This window comes from Dendropsophus ebraccatus, chromosome 10, assembly GCF_027789765.1.
Source record: "Dendropsophus ebraccatus isolate aDenEbr1 chromosome 10, aDenEbr1.pat, whole genome shotgun sequence".
Taxonomy (NCBI): domain Eukaryota; kingdom Metazoa; phylum Chordata; class Amphibia; order Anura; family Hylidae; genus Dendropsophus; species Dendropsophus ebraccatus.
Window position 1 is genome coordinate 16,555,879 of NC_091463.1, and position 19,222 is coordinate 16,575,100.

General features: G+C 49.0%; 1 protein-coding gene across 4 annotated transcripts in view; it reads left to right on the plus strand.

Annotated features, from left to right (window-relative positions):
* FPGS (folylpolyglutamate synthase) overlaps window positions 1-18,160 on the plus strand; it is a 28,776-nt gene extending 10,616 nt beyond the window's left edge. For 2 of the 4 annotated variants that reach the window (XM_069943837.1, XM_069943836.1), the window contains exons 2-15: window positions 7,455-7,583; window positions 9,309-9,362; window positions 10,062-10,126; window positions 10,719-10,833; window positions 11,477-11,554; window positions 11,637-11,698; window positions 11,880-11,982; window positions 12,664-12,741; window positions 12,825-12,972; window positions 13,338-13,436; window positions 13,673-13,823; window positions 14,254-14,329; window positions 14,472-14,538; window positions 17,405-18,160. In XM_069943837.1, coding sequence (XP_069799938.1) covers window positions 7,455-7,583; window positions 9,309-9,362; window positions 10,062-10,126; window positions 10,719-10,833; window positions 11,477-11,554; window positions 11,637-11,698; window positions 11,880-11,982; window positions 12,664-12,741; window positions 12,825-12,972; window positions 13,338-13,436; window positions 13,673-13,823; window positions 14,254-14,329; window positions 14,472-14,538; window positions 17,405-17,829 — 1,650 coding nt within the window. In that variant the 3' untranslated portion in view covers window positions 17,830-18,160. Of the gene's footprint in view, window positions 1-6,027; window positions 6,186-7,454; window positions 7,584-9,308; window positions 9,363-10,061; window positions 10,127-10,718; window positions 10,834-11,476; window positions 11,555-11,636; window positions 11,699-11,879; window positions 11,983-12,663; window positions 12,742-12,824; window positions 12,973-13,337; window positions 13,437-13,672; window positions 13,824-14,253; window positions 14,330-14,471; window positions 14,539-17,404 lie in introns of those variants that run through there. The other 2 variants (XM_069943834.1, XM_069943835.1) reach the window with 2 other exon arrangements.
* Window positions 18,161-19,222: the final 1,062 nt, after the last annotated feature.

Sequence of the window (19,222 nt, forward strand, 5' to 3'; positions counted from 1 at the left end):
ACAAGTTTTATACAGATGTACAGCATCTAAGTTTGTGGATGGTGCGGAGAACCATACATAGAGTAAGATGGGTGACAGTATCACTTTAAGAGAAAGGTAAGAGATGTTTTTGAGAGGTAGGTGAAATGAGCTTGTAATGGCCGAAATGACATGCCCAATAGTTCTCTCCCTTTCATCATCTGCCGGGAAGAGTCGGGAGGCCCAATTCCACCAAAATCAGCAGGTTGGGACAACTCTAAGGCTACGTTCACACAGAGCAAAAGGAGCGGATTATGCAAGGAAATATTTCCGCCTGAAATCAACTGATGCTGAATTCCGAGCAGAATATAAGCAGAATGTAAGCAGAATCCCTGCGTATTCTGCTAGGAAAGTGTTCAGCTCGTAATCAGCTCTTGACAAATTCAGCGCGGAATACTCGAGGAATCCGCGCTGAATCCGCATGCATTCAGCGCTGAAATTCAGCGAGTATTTGGTGAGTAAACTAGACTATACCAGAACATATACTAGAATCCTCCTCCCCCCCCCCCCCTTTTCCCCATTTCCGCGCTGATTCAGCGAGTAATTTCCGCTTGTATTACGCTTGTATTCCGCGCTGAATACGCGCTGAAACAGAAAATCAGAGCCCCATTGATTTGTATAGGCTTCCGCTAGCGGAAGAATGAACATGTTCATTCTTCTGGCGGAAAGCGGATTAGTTCAGTGCGGAAATTCCACTGTGTGAACTGCAGAGCAGAATTTCCATTCAACACAATGGAAATTAGCTCTGCACCTATTTTAACGGCTGAAATTTCAGCGCTGATTCAGCGCAGAAATTCAGCTGCTTTTGCTCAGTGGGAACGAGCCCTTATGTAGTATATGGGGCCTATACCGTGAGGCCCATCCTGGTAGTAGCTGCAGGCTATAATGTGTGACAGGAAGCAGGTCAGTCCTGGGCCCCCCATGCCATTGCCTTTATGGAGGCTTCTGTCTGATTTACTCACCATTGACCGCATGCTGTAAAATGCTGGTGTCACCACGGCTGGTCTCCTCCTTGTCCTCATATTCTTCCAGAAATACAACTAGTGGAAGTATAATGTCAGATATTAAATTATAGTCCCGACTATTGTGCGACAGACGTATATTGTATTAACACGATCCATTTACCTAGCTCAGAATCTGATACATAATAAGGGTCGTTTCCATCAGTAAAACCTTCCCGAGACATCTAAAAAAGAGATGTAAACAAAAGGAAATAAGAAAGTTCATGTTATATATAAGTCGTATATAGCAAGCCCTTAAAAAATGAAAAGGTGTCAGAAAGTTTATATAGATTTGTAATTTACTTCTATTTAAAAATCTCCAGTCTTCCAGTACTTATCAGCTGCTGTATGTCCTGCAGGAAGTGGTGTATTCTTTCCAGTATGACACATAGCTCTCTGCTGCCATCTCTGTCCATGTCAGGAACTGTCCAGAGCAGTAGCAAATCCCCATAGAAAATCTCTCCTGCTCTGGACAGTTCCTGACATGGACAGAGGTGGCAACAGAGAGCACTGTGATAGACTGGGTGGAATACACCACTTCCTGCAGGGCATACAGCAACTGATAAATACTGGAAGACCTTGAGATTTTTCAATAAAAGTAAATTACAAATCTGAAAGAATTTTTTTTCCCACCAAAATGTTAACTATTAGACATTTTGGCATATCATGTACACATGGCAACGTTTTCAAGATGAGAAAGCTTATTAAAGGGGTAGTCTGCTCAGACTGGGATAAAGAAAACAAACAAACAAAAAAAAAAAGGTATCCCCCTTCCCGCCCTACACAAAAGCTCACTAACTCCCTACTGTTCACCACCTTTTGCTCCAAATTTGACACAAGGAAGTGCCTGCTCACCCAATTAGTGCGTAGGGGTCACTGTGACAGGTACAGTGATTGGCTGAGCTGAGCAGACACTTCATTATGTTAAGATCAGCACATTTTATTTATATATATATATATATATATATATATATATATATATATATATATATATATTTTTTTTTATCTCTGCCTGTGCATTAGACTGTGGACATGCTGTGTATTTTGCAATGAAAATACTCCTTTATTGAATGTGTTTGATATGTATGGATGCAACTGAACATCGGCAACTATTATATCCCTCCTCCCGGCAGCTCTCAGACCCCCCCCTCTCATCTTCAGGCTCTACCCTCCATGTATAGCATGCTGCTGAGCATATAATGTCTACCTTATCTATGACAGGAGAGCAGTGATATAGTAGATGAGCCTATACACTGGTTAGCTTCAGAGTTATTAACATCTCCTGACTAGAGATGAGCGAACCGAGTCGATCCGAACCCGAACGATCGGCATTTGATTAGCGGGGGCTGCTGAACTTGGATAAAGCTCTAAGGAATCCATATAGCAGACAGCCAATATAGGGGATAAAACTGCAACCCCCCCCCCCCCCCCCCCCGTATACTCACCACAGCTGATCGGTGTCTGGCGGCGCCATTCAAACCCGCGCGCTCACATCCGCCTCTGCTGTGACTCCTTTTCTCTGTCCTGTAATTGAACACCAGACGTCACGCGCTTCCATAGAGAATGAATTGCAGCGTGTGATTTCTGGCGTATAATCACAGGAAAGAGAAGAGGAGTCACAGCAGAGGCAGATGTGAGCGCACGCCAGATTTGAATGGCGCTACAGGACCGGAACTAAGCCACGCTGCGGGGAGTATACGTACCAGCTCCTACCGGGGGGCAAATAATAATTTTTTTGAACTGCTTCTTTAATACTGGAGTGCTTCTTTATAGGACTCCAGAATTTTTTGCTTTAAATAAACTGGTGTCAGAAAGTTATGTAGATTTATAAATGACTACTATTTAAAAATTGTAGAGTCGTCCAGTATTTATCAGCTGCTGAATGTCCTGCAGGCAGTGGTGTATTCCTTCCAGTCTGACACAGCGCTCTCTGCTGCCACCTCTGTCCATGTCAGGAACTGTCCAGAGCAGCCGCAAATCCCCATAGAAAACCTCCCCTGCTCTGGACAGTTCCTGACATGGACAGAGGTGGCAGCAGAGAGCACTGTGTCAGACTGGAAAGAATACACCACTTCATACAGCAGCTGATAAGTCTTGTAAGACTGGAGATTTTTAAATAGAAGTAAATTACAAATCTGTATAACTTTCTGACATGAGTGGATTAAAAAGAATTCTGTTATTGTCTGCAAAAAAAACAAAACAAAAAAAAAACGTGCTGGATTTTTTTGCGTATTTTATAGAACTTTTTTTTTTTTTTTTAACTTTATTTATCGAATTTTTAACACATTAAGATATACATATATTAAACAAAGAACTTTTATCCTGGTGTCACACATGGCAGTGTTTGTTTGTGCCAAAACCAGACGTGGATCCAATAGGAAAGAGAAGTTCAAGTCCTCCCTATATAGTCTCCATCCCATCCGAATCCACTACTGGCACAAATGATACAGAATCTCCAAAGTTACCATTACTATGTATCCAGCCGACAACCTTATGCCACTATATAGTCACAACGCTCTGTAGCTCTATTGTTGTTGTTCACAATTAGGAGCATATATATATATATATATACATACATACATACATACATTTCACAATAATATATAGTGATAGAAAGCAGTATGCACAAGGAATAAGACCTGGTCACTTACGTTTTAGTTGTCACTGTGAATGTAAAGCTGCTGCCTCTCTTGCCGCCAACTTTTTAAATGGTCTTTTCTGTCTGTATCCTGTATCACATGTCCCCGTCACACATTCCAAATCTAAATGGTGGGGGGTGGGGAACTTCAATGGTGACCGTATGTATAAACATTAATAGCCAACTGGTCATGGGACTCCAATTGCCTCTACATGTATAACAATGGATGTACAGTATACTGGGGGAGGGGGGTCTTTATAGTAGACGGCTACCAACAAGGGTTTTGTGGATTTTAATGAAAAAGATTTCATTAGTGTCAAATAGAAAAGTTGTGATGAGATGTGGAAGCAAAAAATTACAAAAAAAAGCAACAAAAAAGCTCAACCTGCATTTTATACATTTTTATATTTTATGTGCATTTTTACAAAGAAAAAAAAACACAAGGTCTATGGGAGTCTACGATGGAGGTCTATGGGAGTCCACAATGCAGGTCTATGGGAGTCCACGGTGTAGGTCTATGGGAGTCCACGGTGTAGGTCTATGGGAGTCCACGGTGTAGGTCTATGGGAGTCCACGGTGTAGGTCTATGGGAGTCCACGGTGTAGGTCTATGGGAGTCCACGGTGTAGGTCTATGGGAGTCCACGGTGTAGGTCTATGGGAGTCCACGGTGTAGGTCTATGGGAGTCCACGGTGTAGGTCTATGGGAGTCCACGGTGTAGGTCTATGGGAGTCCACGGTGTAGGTCTATGGGAGTCCACGGTGTAGGTCTATGGGAGTCCACGGTGTAGGTCTATGGGAGCCCACGGTGTAGGTCTATGGGAGCCCACGGTGTAGGTCTATGGGAGTTCACTATGGAGGTCTATGGGAGTTCACTATGGAGGTCTATGGGAGTTCACTATGGAGGTCTATGGGAGTTCACTATGGAGGTCTATGGGAGTTCACCATGGAGGTATATGGGAGTGCATGGTGCAGGTCTATGGGAGCCCACGATGGAGGTCTATGGGAGTTCACGATGGAGGTCTATGGGAGCCCACGATGGAGGTCTATGGGAGTCCACAGTGCAAGTCTATGGGAGTCCACAATGAAAGTCAATGGGAGTAAAACTGTCAAAGATTAACTTGACGATAATATTTGTTTGCTTTTTGCATTTACACTTGGAGTCCTTGGCAGGATACCTGGGGTTGTGCAAATACATTGCTTTCCCACTAAACCGTAGTGGGAGGCAGATGGGCTACAGAGACACGAGTGTATATATGTTCTGACTTATAGGGAGATTGTAGTGACCCCTTTAAAGGAAACTATCATCAGGTTAGAAGAATGTAACCTGCTGATATCTCCTATAGCGCACAAGGCGCTGAGGATGAAGGTACATTTCTTACCTTCATTCTCCGCACAATTTCCATACACCGATCTGCCCCTGCTGGCCCACCCCTTCTAATGAAAATCAGCAGAGTGGTGATTAAACTCCTAATATAGGAACATATCAGCAGGGGTAGTAGTAGTACAGTATGGGACATGATGGATGAGGTAGGAGATGTGCGGTGTGTAGTTGTAGTAGTACAGTATGGGACATGATGGATAAGGCAGAAGATGTGCGGTGTGTAGGGGTAGTAGTACAGTATGGGACATTATGGATGAGGCAGGAGATGTGCGGTGTGTAGGGGTAGTAGTACAGTATGGGACATGATGGATGAGGCAGGAGATGTGCGGCAGTTTTGAGGTAGGTGGCGCAGCCATCATTTTGAGAGATTAATATCAAATTTTTGGATTCACATAATTTTTGAGAAGTTCGGAATAAATTTAATTCATCTCTTATAAGTAGTAACCATGTGGCTTTGCTCACACGTAGCAGTTGCGGTTGTTGCGGTGCGGTGAGCACACACGGTTTCACCACCACTGTGTATGCCAATAACCGTGCCTTGAACTGCTCTGTGTGAATAGACGCTTACAAGGAGGCCACATACGGTAACCACTGGCCGCGCTGTGCTGCAAGCCTCTCATCCAGGGAAGCTCTTATAACATTGATTGTTTCTGTAATTGTTCTCAGGATTGGGAGGGTCACCATTAGCTTTTTAGGCTCCTTCACAACACCTGGATTCGGGATAGCAATATCTCTCTGCACATTTTACTCTCTCTGGCAACTTGTGGCCTTCCAGCTGTTGTAGAACTACAACTCCCAGCATGCCCCGACATCCATGCCGAAAGCTGGAGTTTTGCAACAGAGGTTAAACATCTGCAGCCAATTAAAGCGCCAAATCACAGAAGGGCGTGGTCTGGTGACGTCACACACGTCTTACGTAAGTTTTAAAAATTCCTGCCGCCACACTCAACATGGCGGCGTTCGTCTGCCGCTCTCTGGGTCACCGCGGGGTCAGGGGGTGTGTCCGGCGCCCCCAGCATGGCTCCACGGTACCGGGCACTACACGCGGTGCTGAGGCTGCTGCTGCCGCCGCCGTATCCTGGTGCCCGATCACAGTCCCGAGGTCTCAGCGCTCAGGCCGCCCCGGCTGTCAGGATGGAGTATCAGGTACCCGGCATGGTGGAAGGGGGGACGGATTACATCAGCCGGACACGGACACTGCACTCACTGATGCCACCACCACGTGACCCCCGTACACAGAGACCCCGAGCCGGGACTACAGGAGCCAGCATGCCCTCCCTGTACACTGTGGTGTTATATTGTGTCAGGACAGCTGGGGTCACGTGGCGCTGCTCCCCATGTCACAGAGAGCAGCCTGGGAGTCACGTGACTGTAACCATCACATTGCACTCCACTGGCAAGCTGCAAAGACAGCGCCCCCCTGTGCTCAGGCTGTGTGCCGTATTACAGGTCGGCTCCATTCACTTCAGGCCAACTAAGATGCAAAACCTACTCCCGAGGACGCCCCTTTAAGTACTGCAGCTATGCAAGTGACTGGAAGCTGCAGTACCAGACCCCGCCAGTGTACAGAGGTGGCGCTGTTGTTTATGTATTTTTTAATATCAGAACGCACGTTTGTTTTTTGCCTTTGTGGCTTAAAGTCTAAGACGACCTGCGTGTGTATGTGAAGGGGATCTCCACTTGAAGGTTGTCCGTGTGGTCTACACTATATACCCCGTCTGTGTATACTATCTGCACTATTACACTGTAACTGCAGCTCAGTGAGCGTTCCGTATACACAGGGGAGGGACGCAGTGACGTCTGGATCTGCTGCCGCTATAGTATTAACCCTCTCCTGTCCTGTACATAACGTGATCCTATCTCTTCCTTGTGTTACCTCATCCCGTATACCTCCATGTGTATATATATATATATATATATATATATATATATATATATATATATATGTGTTCTATATATCTGTATTCCTGGGGTGAGCAGAGCCGCTTGTGTAATCCCTTCTAGTTCTGATGGCAGGTGCTGCCCGTGTATAGACTGGCGGCCCTCCCTGTGGATAAGGGGGGGGATTACTCCATGAGATGGGGACACCCCTCTAAGACATGACAAGTGTCTCCGTTTACTATGGAGCTGCACTAGATGTTGTATGGGGTGGAGGGGCCCGCTGCTCATGTACTCGGACCCCCCTCTGATCAGATGCACTGTCCTGTGGATAGCTGATAGATGTTACCCTTGAATAACCCCTTTAAGGCTCTCATGTTGTTCACGTTCCCTTTAAGGGGCCTCATGTGTGACAGGAATAGCACGGCCCGCTGCCCCTGTGTTTGTAGTCCAGTGACCACCACATAGTTATTATTATTATGTACGATATATGATTCACAGTCAAAAGTTTACTGATCCTGATGTCTCTGCCCTCAGGACGCCATACGGACCCTCAACACCCTCCAGACTAACGCCAGCTACCTGGATCAGGTGAAGAGACAGCGCAGCGATCCCCAGGAGCAGCTCGCCGCCATGAAGGGGTTCCTGGAGCGGAGCGGCCTGCGGGTAGGTGACATGTCTGCCCCTCCACGCTCACCTTAGCCCCTCAAAGCTCAGCGTCCACCTCGGCCCCTCTGTGCTCCCCTTAGCGTCCACCTCGGCCCCTCTGTGCTCCCCTTAGCGTCCACCTCGGCCCCTCTGTGCTCCCCTTAGCCCCCCACCTCGGCCCCTCTGTGCTCCCCTTAGCCCCCCACCTCGGCCCCTCTGTGCTCCCCTTAGCCCCCCACCTCGGCCCCTCTGTGCTCCCCTTAGCCCCCCACCTGGGCCCCTCTGTGCTCCCCTTAGCCCCCCACCTCGGCCCCTCTGTGCTCCCCTTAGCCCCCCACCTCGGCCCCTCTGTGCTCCCCTTAGCCCCCCACCTCGGCCCCTCTGTGCTCCCCTTAGCCCCCCACCTCGGCCCCTCTGTGCTCCCCTTAGCCCCCCACCTCGGCCCCTCTGTGCTCCCCTTAGCCCCCCACCTCGGCCCCTCTGTGCTCCCCTTAGCCCCCCACCTCGGCCCCTCTGTGCTCCCCTTAGCCCCCCACCTCGGCCCCTCTGTGCTCCCCTTAGCCCCCCACCTCGGCCCCTCTGTGCTCCCCTTAGCCCCCCACCTCGGCCCCTCTGTGCTCCCCTTAGCCCCCCACCTCGGCCCCTCTGTGCTCCCCTTAGCCCCCCACCTCGGCCCCTCTGTGCTCCCCTTAGCCCCCCACCTCGGCCCCTCTGTGCTCCCCTTAGCCCCCCACCTCGGCCCCTCTGTGCTCCCCTTAGCCCCCCACCTCGGCCCCTCTGTGCTCCCCTTAGCCCCCCACCTCGGCCCCTCTGTGCTCCCCTTAGCCCCCCACCTCGGCCCCTCTGTGCTCCCCTTAGCCCCCCACCTCGGCCCCTCTGTGCTCCCCTTAGCCCCCCACCTCGGCCCCTCTGTGCTCCCCTTAGCCCCCCACCTGGGCCCCTCTGTGCTCCCCTTAGCCCCCCACCTGGGCCCCTCTGTGCTCCCCTTAGCCCCCCACCTGGGCCCCTCCTGTGCTCCCCTTAGCCGTCCACCTGGGCCCCTCCTGTGCTCCCCTTAGCCGTCCACCTGGGCCCCTCCTGTGCTCCCCTTAGCCGTCCACCTGGGCCCCTCCTGTGCTCCCCTTAGCCGTCCACCTGGGCCCCTCCTGTGCTCCCCTTAGCCGTCCACCTGGGCCCCTCCTGTGCTCCCCTTAGCCGTCCACCTGGGCCCCTCCTGTGCTCCCCTTAGCCGTCCACCTGGGCCCCTCCTGTGCTCCCCTTAGCCGTCCACCTGGGCCCCTCCTGTGCTCCCCTTAGCCGTCCACCTGGGCCCCTCCTGTGCTCCCCTTAGCCGTCCACCTGGGCCCCTCCTGTGCTCCCCTTAGCCGTCCACCTGGGCCCCTCCTGTGCTCCCCTTAGCCGTCCACCTGGGCCCCTCCTGTGCTCCCCTTAGCCCCCCACCTGGGCCCCTCCTGTGCTCCCCTTAGCCCCCCACCTGGGCCCCTCTGTGCTCCCCTTAGCCGTCCACCTCGGCCCCTCTGTGCTCCCCTTAGCCGCCCACCTCGGCCCCTCTGTGCTCCCCTTAGCCGCCCACCTCGGCCCCTCTGTGCTCCCCTTAGCCGCCCACCTCAGCCTTGGTCTTGGAGCTTTGCACCTTTGTGCATTTTCTTTATATTTCCCTTCCCTTCCATGTAGGGAATCCAAACTGTGCACATCCCTGTGTGCTGCGGCGCCCTCTTTATATCTTTGTTTCTGTGTCTGCAGGTTGAGGATTTGGATCGGCTCAATATAATTCATGTGACTGGAACAAAGGGGAAGGTGAGAAATGGAAAATATATCCGTCCCTCATATAAAGGGCTGGTGTACAGAGGGGCAAGGCGCCGCCTGGGTCGCGTACAGAGGGGCAAGGCGCCGCCTGGGTCGCGTACAGAGGGGCAAGGCGCCGCCTGGGTCGCGTACAGAGGGGCAAGGCGCCGCCGGCCTCCTCTGGTAACAATGATGCAGAGTGTATATAGGGAGGAGAACGCTCGTCTTCTGTAAGATTGGGCATTAGCGCTCATAGTGGAGTCGCTATACACAAGGAGATATAGCATAAAGCCATGGACTCTTGATCTCCAGTGCTTCATGGGAATTCTGTAACCAAAAACACATTGTAAAACTATCGTCACCCTGGAGCCCCGTCACCCTGGATGGTGGAAGAGGAAGGTTCTTGCTCCTTCCCTGTATACACTGGGGATGATGACAGTATGAGGATGACAACGATAAATTCCACCCAGAGATACATGGGGGGGGGGGAGGGGGCGTTGTCAGCGCCTGTGGAGATGATCTGTTCTCCCATCAGTAGGGACCATGAGTGAGACTTGTAACATGTCTCCCAGTAACCCTGTAGTGGACACACATGCTGCCATTTATACCAGTGTCAGGCGGATCAGTCGCTGTATCCATAGGTTCTCTACATACTCTGGTTTTTGCCCCTTACCTGACCACACTTTGTCGTTACATTTTGATCTTTTTCAGGGATCCACTTGTGCCTTTGCTGAGCAAATTCTTAGAAACTGCGGCCTAAAGACTGGATTTTACAGGTATTAAAGGAGAACTCCACAATACTGACACAGGGCCTGAGGGGTGGAGCATGACAGTGTGTTATATCTAGTGCAAGGATTCCTAGGGGCGGAGCATGACAGTATGTTATACCTAGTGCAGGGGCGGAGCATGACAGTGTATTATACCTAGTGCAGGACCTGAGGGGCGGAGCATGACAGTATGTTATACCTAGTGCAGGACCTGAGGGGCGGAGCATGACAGTATGTTATACCTAGTGCAGGACCTGAGGGGCGGAGCATGACAGTATGTTTCACCTAGTGCAGGGCCCGAGGGGCGGAGCATGACAGTGTGTTATACCTATTGGCGGAGCATGACGCAGGGATCACAGTCCGAACTCCCTCCCCTTACATTACACATAACACCGTTGTCATGTCTCCTGGATTATGTGCAGGTGTGACCAGTGACTCCCCCGGGGCTCTTATGAGGATAAGAACCTCTTTGCTGTGTTCTGACCTCATGTGACCGGTTTCCTGATATAACCTGATCACCTTCATACACTGAATGATCTTGGGCGTCTAACGCTCTCACCGATTCTCTCTGGTAACGTCTCTCCCTTTGGCTTCCTCCCAGCTCGCCACACTTGGTGCAGGTACGGGAGAGGATTCGCATCAATGGGCAGCCCATCAGCAAGGAGCTATTCAGCAAATACTTCTGGCAAGTGTACAACCGCCTGGAGGAGACCAAGGTCAGTCACTGACTAGTATAAGCCTGTATCTGGTGGTCCTGTCCATTCTGCAGGGAGGAGGAGGCTTGGTTGCTTACTCCTCTACTCCAGTTCAGAACCATGTGTGGTCAGCTATGCCGAGCATACATGTACACTGCAGGGCTGGAAGACATACACGGCCATTTACCATAATGTCTGGGGCCCATCCTTACAGTAAGCCATACAGTTGTTCCTGATCGGGGGGCTGTACTTTCCCCATCGGAGATGCCAGTGCCAGAGTGTCTGATAATCCTGCTAATCCAACATGTGACTGATTAATCACAGGGCAGAATAGAGGGATTTCTGCACCATGGATCACATGGCTAATATAATTTTAAAAGGTTCGACCAAGATTAGAAAAAAGTACCTTTCTTCCAGAAACAGCGCCACTCCTTTCCTCAGTTTGGGTGTAGTATTGCAGTTTAGTTGTATTAAAGTGAATCGAGGCGAGTTTTAATACCACACACAAGCTGAAGGCAAGTGTGACACTGCTTTTTATTTTTTTTTATTTTAAACTAATCCTGGATAATCCCTTTACTTGTAAATTGACTTTTAAACTATTGAAGTACAAACAAACTAGATCAGAGGCCATGTCTTTGTCTGATTCTTTCTCTTTGTTCCTCAGAGCGATGACATGTGCTCCATGCCGGCTTACTTTCGCTTCCTGACCATCATGGCCCTCCACGTGTTTCTGCAGGAGAAGGTTGGTATCCTCAGGGAGCATGTGTTCCTCCATGGCGTCTTATCTGACGCTCCTCCTTATCATCCTTTCCTCTCTGGTGCAGGTGGATCTGGCGGTGCTGGAGGTTGGGATCGGTGGAGCTTATGACTGCACAAATATCATCAGGTCGGTGCCTCCTGCGTCCTAATATCTTTGCTGCCACATTATTAAGCTTATTGCCATTTATAGTATAGTGCCACCTTGTGGTCAGAATTCTGGAAAGTGGTAAAACATGTCAAGAAGTCCTGACTTCTAATAACTTTTGTTATTTGCACTTAAAAATGTTCTCTGTTTGTCCTTCTTGCAGGAAACCCATTGTTTGTGGCGTTTCCTCTTTGGGTATCGACCACACGGCCATCCTGGGGGACACCATTGAGAAGATTGCCTGGCAGAAAGGCGGCATATTCAAGGTTTGGAGAATCTTCATCTCTTATCCTTGCATCTGACACTTCGCAATAGTTAAAAGGGATTATCCAAGATTAGATAAAATGACTATGTTGCAAAAAAAAAAAAAAACAGCGCCATCCCTGTCCTCAGGTTGTGTGTGGTATTACACCTCGGCTCCATTCATTTAAATGGAACTGAGCTGCAATACCGCACTCAACATGAAGACAGGAGAGGAGCTGTTTCCGGAAGAAAGTGGCCATGTTTTTATAAGCCTGGATAACCCCTTTAAGCTTCTTCTTCCTATAATTTGTAGATGGGGTATTAAAGCTCAGTGATAACTAACTGGTTAGTGGGGGTCCGACCCCCTGGACGGCCGCTGTACATGGGATACCTTCTCTGTGTAAATAGAACAGCAATGTGCATGCTCTGCTTACTGTCTGTTCACAGTTGGTATAGTGGTGGTAGCACTCTGCTCCCATAGTAAATAGAGCGGCAGTCAGTCATGCACATTGCTGCTGTTCTCACTTTAGTCGGTCCGGATTCCAGTGATCAGCTTGTCATTACTGATCCTACAGTATAATCCCTCTAAATAACATGGTGCACTTGGAATACATGTCTAATACTAGTAAAACAAACACAGCATTGCAGTAATAATGTACACCTACATTCACTCTGGTTAGTGTCTGATTTCTCGTGCCTCTCAGCCAGGTGTTCCAGCATTTACTGTCCCCCAACCTGCAAGCCCTCTGGAGGTGCTGAGAAGCAGAGCGCAGGAGATCGGGGTAAGTCCACGGCCGCTCTGTAGCCTCTTCCCCCTCTCTTCCTAGTAGTCATGGACTCTGTACTGACTGATGCTTTATCATAGTGCCCCCTGTATATGTGCCCAGACTTGGCAGAGTATGAGGAGGATGGCAGCTCACTTCATCTGGGTTTGGCTGGAGATCATCAGAGATCCAATGCTTCCCTGGCATTGCAGCTGGTGCAGACATGGCTGCACCATCAAGGCTGTCAAGGTACCGTATTGTATAGAAAGTTGTCCACCCAGTTCATCAGCTCAAACACAGCTGTTTTTCCCCAAAAAACAGCGCCACCCCTTTCCTCAGCTTGTGTGTGGTATAGCAGCTTTGCACCATTCACTTTAATTGAACTGCAATACAATATACCAATTGAGGACAAGGGTGGCGCTCTTAATGGAAGAAAGCAGCCATGTATTTTTAATGCTGATAACCCCTTTAATACAAGTTTATTGTGCACATCTTAGAAATAGCAGTTTCTTATGCTCATGTTGTTGGAATCGGTCACTTTATAGGTATCTCAGTACTAAACATTAAATTAGATGACATTTACGTTATTCACACCATTGAGTTTCATCCTTCAGGTTTTGGGGAAAGCAAAAATCCAAACCAGCGAAGTCCTGCAGTGAGGTGGCCCCTTCCCCTGGCGTCAGCTTTCCGACCCTCCGTTCCGATGGTACAAGGTAAAATCTAGTGAAATTGTCTTATGGCAGAGATATTGTTATAGATTGGTCAGCCTGAGATGTCATGGTGTCATAGCAGTGATTGGTGACCATCATTTCCCTGAACTTCACTCACTATACTTGTAGTGCCGGCTGTTGACCACTAGGTGGCAGTGATGTAACTTGAGTCTATAATACATTAGGCATGGCTGCCATGGCTGGCTTGTGCTCTTCTCATGCGTTTCTTTTATACTTAGGTTTACAGCACACAATTTGGCTGGGGCGCACTCAGGTTCTTCAGCGCGGCCCCATATCCTATTACATTGATGGCGCACACACCAGCAGCAGCGTGAAGGCCTGTGTCAAGTGGTTCCAGGATGTAGCGCTCAATGAGGAAAAAGCTGGAGGGTAAGTCTTGTAGCACCTACCTAACCACTGTACACACTCAGTCCCCCTTTTCATGGCAGCGGGACCCCCTAATGTATGTAATTGATAATGCCCTGGGGGCTACACTGCAGACATTGTTCAGGACAAAGAGATCAAGATGGTGACTCGGCCTCCAGATTCCCCAGATCTCAATCCGATTCATCATCTCTGGGATGTGCTGGAGGAACAAGTCCCATCCATGGGGGCCGCACCTCACACCTTAGAGGGCTTAAAGGGGTTTTCCAGGTAGAAATAATTGCTAGACCATCATTCGCTGATGGAGACTTGACAGGGTATTAGGCAGGAGGTTTGATCAGTGTAAGAGCAGGTAAATAAATAATCATGTAACCCACCTGGTCACTTGTCGTCAGCCATGATAATGTCCCTCACATGTCATCTCACTCTTTTGCAGCAGATCTGTGGTGCGGGTGCTGGTATTCAACGCCACCGGGGAGCGGGATACTGCCGCTCTGCTGAAACTACTACAGGTGAGTGTGGGGCCCAATCCATATATCCATATACATTTTAAGGTCAAAGGCTGTACTATATACTATGCTATGTTCTTGTTCTGTGACCCCCACCTGGTGCAAAACTACAACTCCCAGCATATCCTATTTTATTCTCTTCCAGCCCTGCCATTTTGACTATGCCGTCTTCTGTCCTAACATCAGTGAGGTGTCGGGGGTGGGCATTGCAGGTAAGCGTTTGATGTGGTCTTCATGCCAGTAACTTTACATCTCACTTTCATAAAATTGTGGGTGTAACGTCCCCTGGGGTTGGCCGATAATAAGTTTGTGCTCCACACAGAGCGTCTCATTTCATCTCTGCTGCCAGGTCAGAGTGGGGAACAGTTATAAGTCAGTGGGTTCTTGGAGTGATCATGTGCCATGCTGCCAGCGGGAATATAAGGATATTTTCCATGTGCCTTTAACCCCTACCCTATGTGCAGTTGCACCATGGTGCTGGTAACTGGGTATAGAGATGGCTCACAGGGTGAGTCCTGTCTATACCAGGTGGCTCTGGGCTTCTGCTGAAAGCCGACATTAAGCCATCTCCCTTGCCGGTTATTTTAACAGTTTAAATGGCGCTGTCAGTTCTGACTACCCTCCGCAGCCTGTAGCATACACATCAATCAATGCAGTACATGGGTACTGCATTGATCTCTGAGTCCTCATATGGGTCTGTTGCTTATTGGCTCGTCATGAAGGGGTTAATCCTCCTGTTTACCACCACTCCAGTGTTCATTTAATTATTTACCAGACATTCTGCGGACTTCCCAGAGCCCCGCGTGTCCCCGGTAACCTGCGCGGCTGAACATTGTCTGATCCCAACGCTTAGGAAGTAAATCAGACACTTGGCAATAATTGAGGACATTCCTGTGCTGTGTATGAAGCAGTGCTGCCAAAATCCATGGAGAAGCCGCTCTGGTCTCTGTCCAGGGAGCGTCTTCAATAGAAGCTGGGCGGGATTCTTTGCAGGGTCCAGACAAGATAGTGGAGGTCTCATATATCGGAACTAAGATGCTACTATCCAGGCTCGTGTCTGCATGTGCATGAGATCTAAAGTAGGGATCTGAGTCTACACTTCCTGTACAGAGGTCATGCCTGGGATAAGTCCCGCTGATACCAGATGGCAGATGTGGGTGCACTGTGTTCCTGCAGGAGATAAGTTGTTGATAGAGGCGTCTGGCAGCAGCACATTCCCCTGCTCCTATAACCTTGCAGGCACGGCTGTTTGCTCAGACCACTTCAAAGTATCCCTTGCTCTAAAATAATGCACCTTATTCACACCTGTCCACGCTTCCTGGTGTACTTCTAGCTGCTGCCCCCTGCTTTGTCCCATCTCGGCCAGTGATTGGCTGAATGGCCTATTGTTTCAGAGACCAGATCAGAAGTTTCACTGCTGGCTGCGGGCAGAAGCGAGGAGAACACTGGGGAGCATGATACTTTTTACTAGAGATGAGCGAACCGGGTTCGAGTCGATGCGAACCCGAACGTTCGGCATTTGATTAGCGGCGGCTGCTGAACTTGGATAAAGCTCTAAGGTTGTCTGGAAAACATGGAGACAGCCAATGACTATATCCATGATTTCCACATAGCCTTAGGGCTTTATCCAAGTTCAGCAGCCACCGCTAATCACATGCCAAAAGTTCGGGTCCGGATGGGCTCCAGCTGCTCCAGGTTCGCTCATCTGTACTTTTTACACGTTCCTCAGTCAGCCGTGCACCGCTATTACACGTAGCCATGTGCGCCCGGTTGCCAATGATTTTAAGGCAGGATTAAACAACACAATCAGTGTGTTCATTGGCCGATCATTGTATTTATGACACAGAGTGATAATCTGCCGGATCGGCCTGCTTCTGCAGATTATTGCTCCATGTAATAGAGTACTAAGTCCAAATACTGATAGATCACATGTAGCTTTCCCCATGAGACCCGGATCCTCTCCACTATGTTGCACCAGTTAAGATGCATGAGTGTGTGGCAGCAGGTTACAGGGATAGGGGTGCTCCTTCCATTGTTCATGCATTTTCAGGAATTCTGGGAGAGGTGCCCCTTCGTGTCTGCTTTGTGCCCTTCAGGAGGCTAAAGTGAGCTGTATACGGATTTGTGCTGAAAGTCTATGAGACTTCTATAAACCACTTGCGTCAGCTTTTGAAGGGGGACAGTGCGGCAGCTGTCTGTCTTAAAGGGATATTTCTTACTTGACAAGCCCTATCCAAAGTATCACTGGGATATGGCATAACTGTGACTCCTGTGATCTTGAGAATGGGGCCCCCAAAATTCAAGTGACAGTCCACCGCTCCATTCATTCTCTAGTCACTGCATGCATCTATCTCCGGTGGTTCCATAGAGAATGTTTGGAGGGGTGCTTCCACGGTTGGAACCCCCAATCTCTAAGGGCCCTATTCCACGGGACGATTATCGTTCAGATTATTGTTAAATCGTTCAAATCTAAACGATAATCGTTTGTTTGAATAGCAGTTACTGATTAACAACCGAACAAGAAATCATTGATCGTTTAATAAGACTTGGACCTATTTTTATCATTGCTCAATCGCAAATCGTTCGCATTGAATAAGATGTTATTCGGTCGTTCGCAGTATTGACGAAGGCAATAGCAACCACAAGACGACCGCAAGAACGATCATAAGTAACAATTACCGTTCCATGTAAATGGGTGAACGATTTCAGGTCTCTTGCAATAGCGGTCGTTTGGATGGTTTATCGTTAACGATTATGCGAACGATAATCATGCCGTGGAATAGGGCCCTAAGATATAATATAGCAGCTATGTCCAGATGGAAATGCCCCTTTTAATGCAGTTTAGTTAAAGGGGTATTCCAGCCACAGGATGGGGGATAAGTGTATGATTGGATAGAGGTCTGACTTCTGAGCTCCCTTTATTCTTGAAAATGGGGTCCTGATTCTCCCATCAGAATTGAGCGATAGTCACATGTGCATGCGTTGCCCTATTGTTTAGGGGAGGTGCTGGAGGGATACCCCTTTAATCTTTGATATCTTCTGTAGGTCACCTTCCCTCTTTGTATTTCTTTTCTTTAGATCAGAAGAATTACAATGTGACCTTGGAGAACGTTCTCACTCGATGCTTGGAGAACCAGAAGAAGTGGCACCTTCTGATGGAGGAGAGAAGTTGTTCCGACCCCTGGAGCTCGGCCCTGCCGGTTGACACTCTGATTAAGGACGGCCCCCGCCCTTCTCCCCTGTTCCTTGCCCCTTCTTCAGATCGTCTCTTAAACTGTAACTCCCTGGTATTCCCGTGCATCTCTCATGCTCTGCAATGGGCCACCCAGGGCAGGGACCCCGACTTCTCTTGTCCGGACACCAACCACCTCCACCATCATCCTGTGGCCAGTTCTGGCTCGGTACTGCTGCGGGAAGCTGCTCATGTCCAGATTCTCATCACCGGAAGCCTGCATCTAGTCGGGGGAGCCCTAAAACTGCTTGATCAATCCCTTACTCAGTGAGGGGGATGGGGGTTATCGGTCCGATATCACATACTATTTACTTGAATGGCCAATGCTCCTGCTGGCTGACATGGGACGTCTCTCCTTCCATTTTTTTTTAATCCATAAAAGTCATTTCTGGGGAAAAAAGTAATTCTAGCATTAGTGGGGATCGACCAGTTACCTCTGGACCATGTCTGTAAGGGCTGCTATTTTACATAGGTCCCATTTTCTCAAAGATCATAATAATACTGCCGCCGTCTCTGTACATAGGGGAGATATTTGGTTAAAATATTTTTTTTAATTCCTTTCCTGCAGAAAATATTTATTAACATTGCTCCTGTCCTGAGAATGTGTTGTGTCATTCTACATGATTCCAGTAGGTGGTGCTAGTACTGAGTGTGGATGAGGAACCTGCAGCCCTTCAGCTGTTGCAGAACTACACTTCCCATCATGCCTGGAGTGCCAAAGCTTTACCTGTCCAAGCATGATGGGAATTGTACACTTCCTGCAGGGTCCCCATCCCTGTGATGATGGGTGTTAATGTTCACACTTCTTACAATACAAGGTATATGGTCCTGGATTGGGTTAGAACCACAGATATTTGGAGTTTATTCTCACGCTTGGTTATGTAAGCTGTAGATGATGCTTGCTTATAAGATAAAGGGGTATTTCTATGTATTGAAAAGCTACACTGCAGTCTTTTAGGGGTGTAAAATAACAAACCATCACACACACACACCTCTTTCTAGTCTATCACCTCCACCCTGCCTTCCCCAGTTTCTCCCCTTACCCTGGTGGTGGTGATCTGAGCACTCTGGGCACTGAGCTACAGGGAGATTAAATAATCGGAGTAATTGCCACTGCCCCTTGCTGGTGTGATAATGTCGGGAGGAAACACTGCCCTCTGCTGGTGTGATGAGGTGGGGAGAACACTCTGCCCCCTTCTGGTGTGATGAGGTGGGGAGAACACTCTGCCCCCTTCTGGTGTGATGAGGGGGAGAACACTCTGCCCCCTTCTGGTGTGATGAGGTGGGGAGAATACTCTGCCCCCTTCTGGTGTGATGTGAAGAGGATACACTTTTCCCTGCTGGTGTGATGATGTGGGGAGGATACTCTGCCCCCTTCTGGTGTGATGAGGTGGAGAGAACATGCTGCCCCCTGCTGGTGTGATGTGGGGAGAACACTCTGACCCTTTCTGGTGTGATGTGGAAAGGACGTAATGCTCCCTGCTGATGTGGGGAGAAAACACTGCCCCCTTCTGATGTGATGTGAAGAGGATACACTTTCCCCTGCCGGTGTGATCATGTGGGGAGGACACGCTGCCCCCTGCTGGTGTGATGTGGAAAGGACGTAATGCTCCCTGCTGATGTGGGGAGAAAACACTGCCCCCTTCTGATGTGATGTGAAGAGG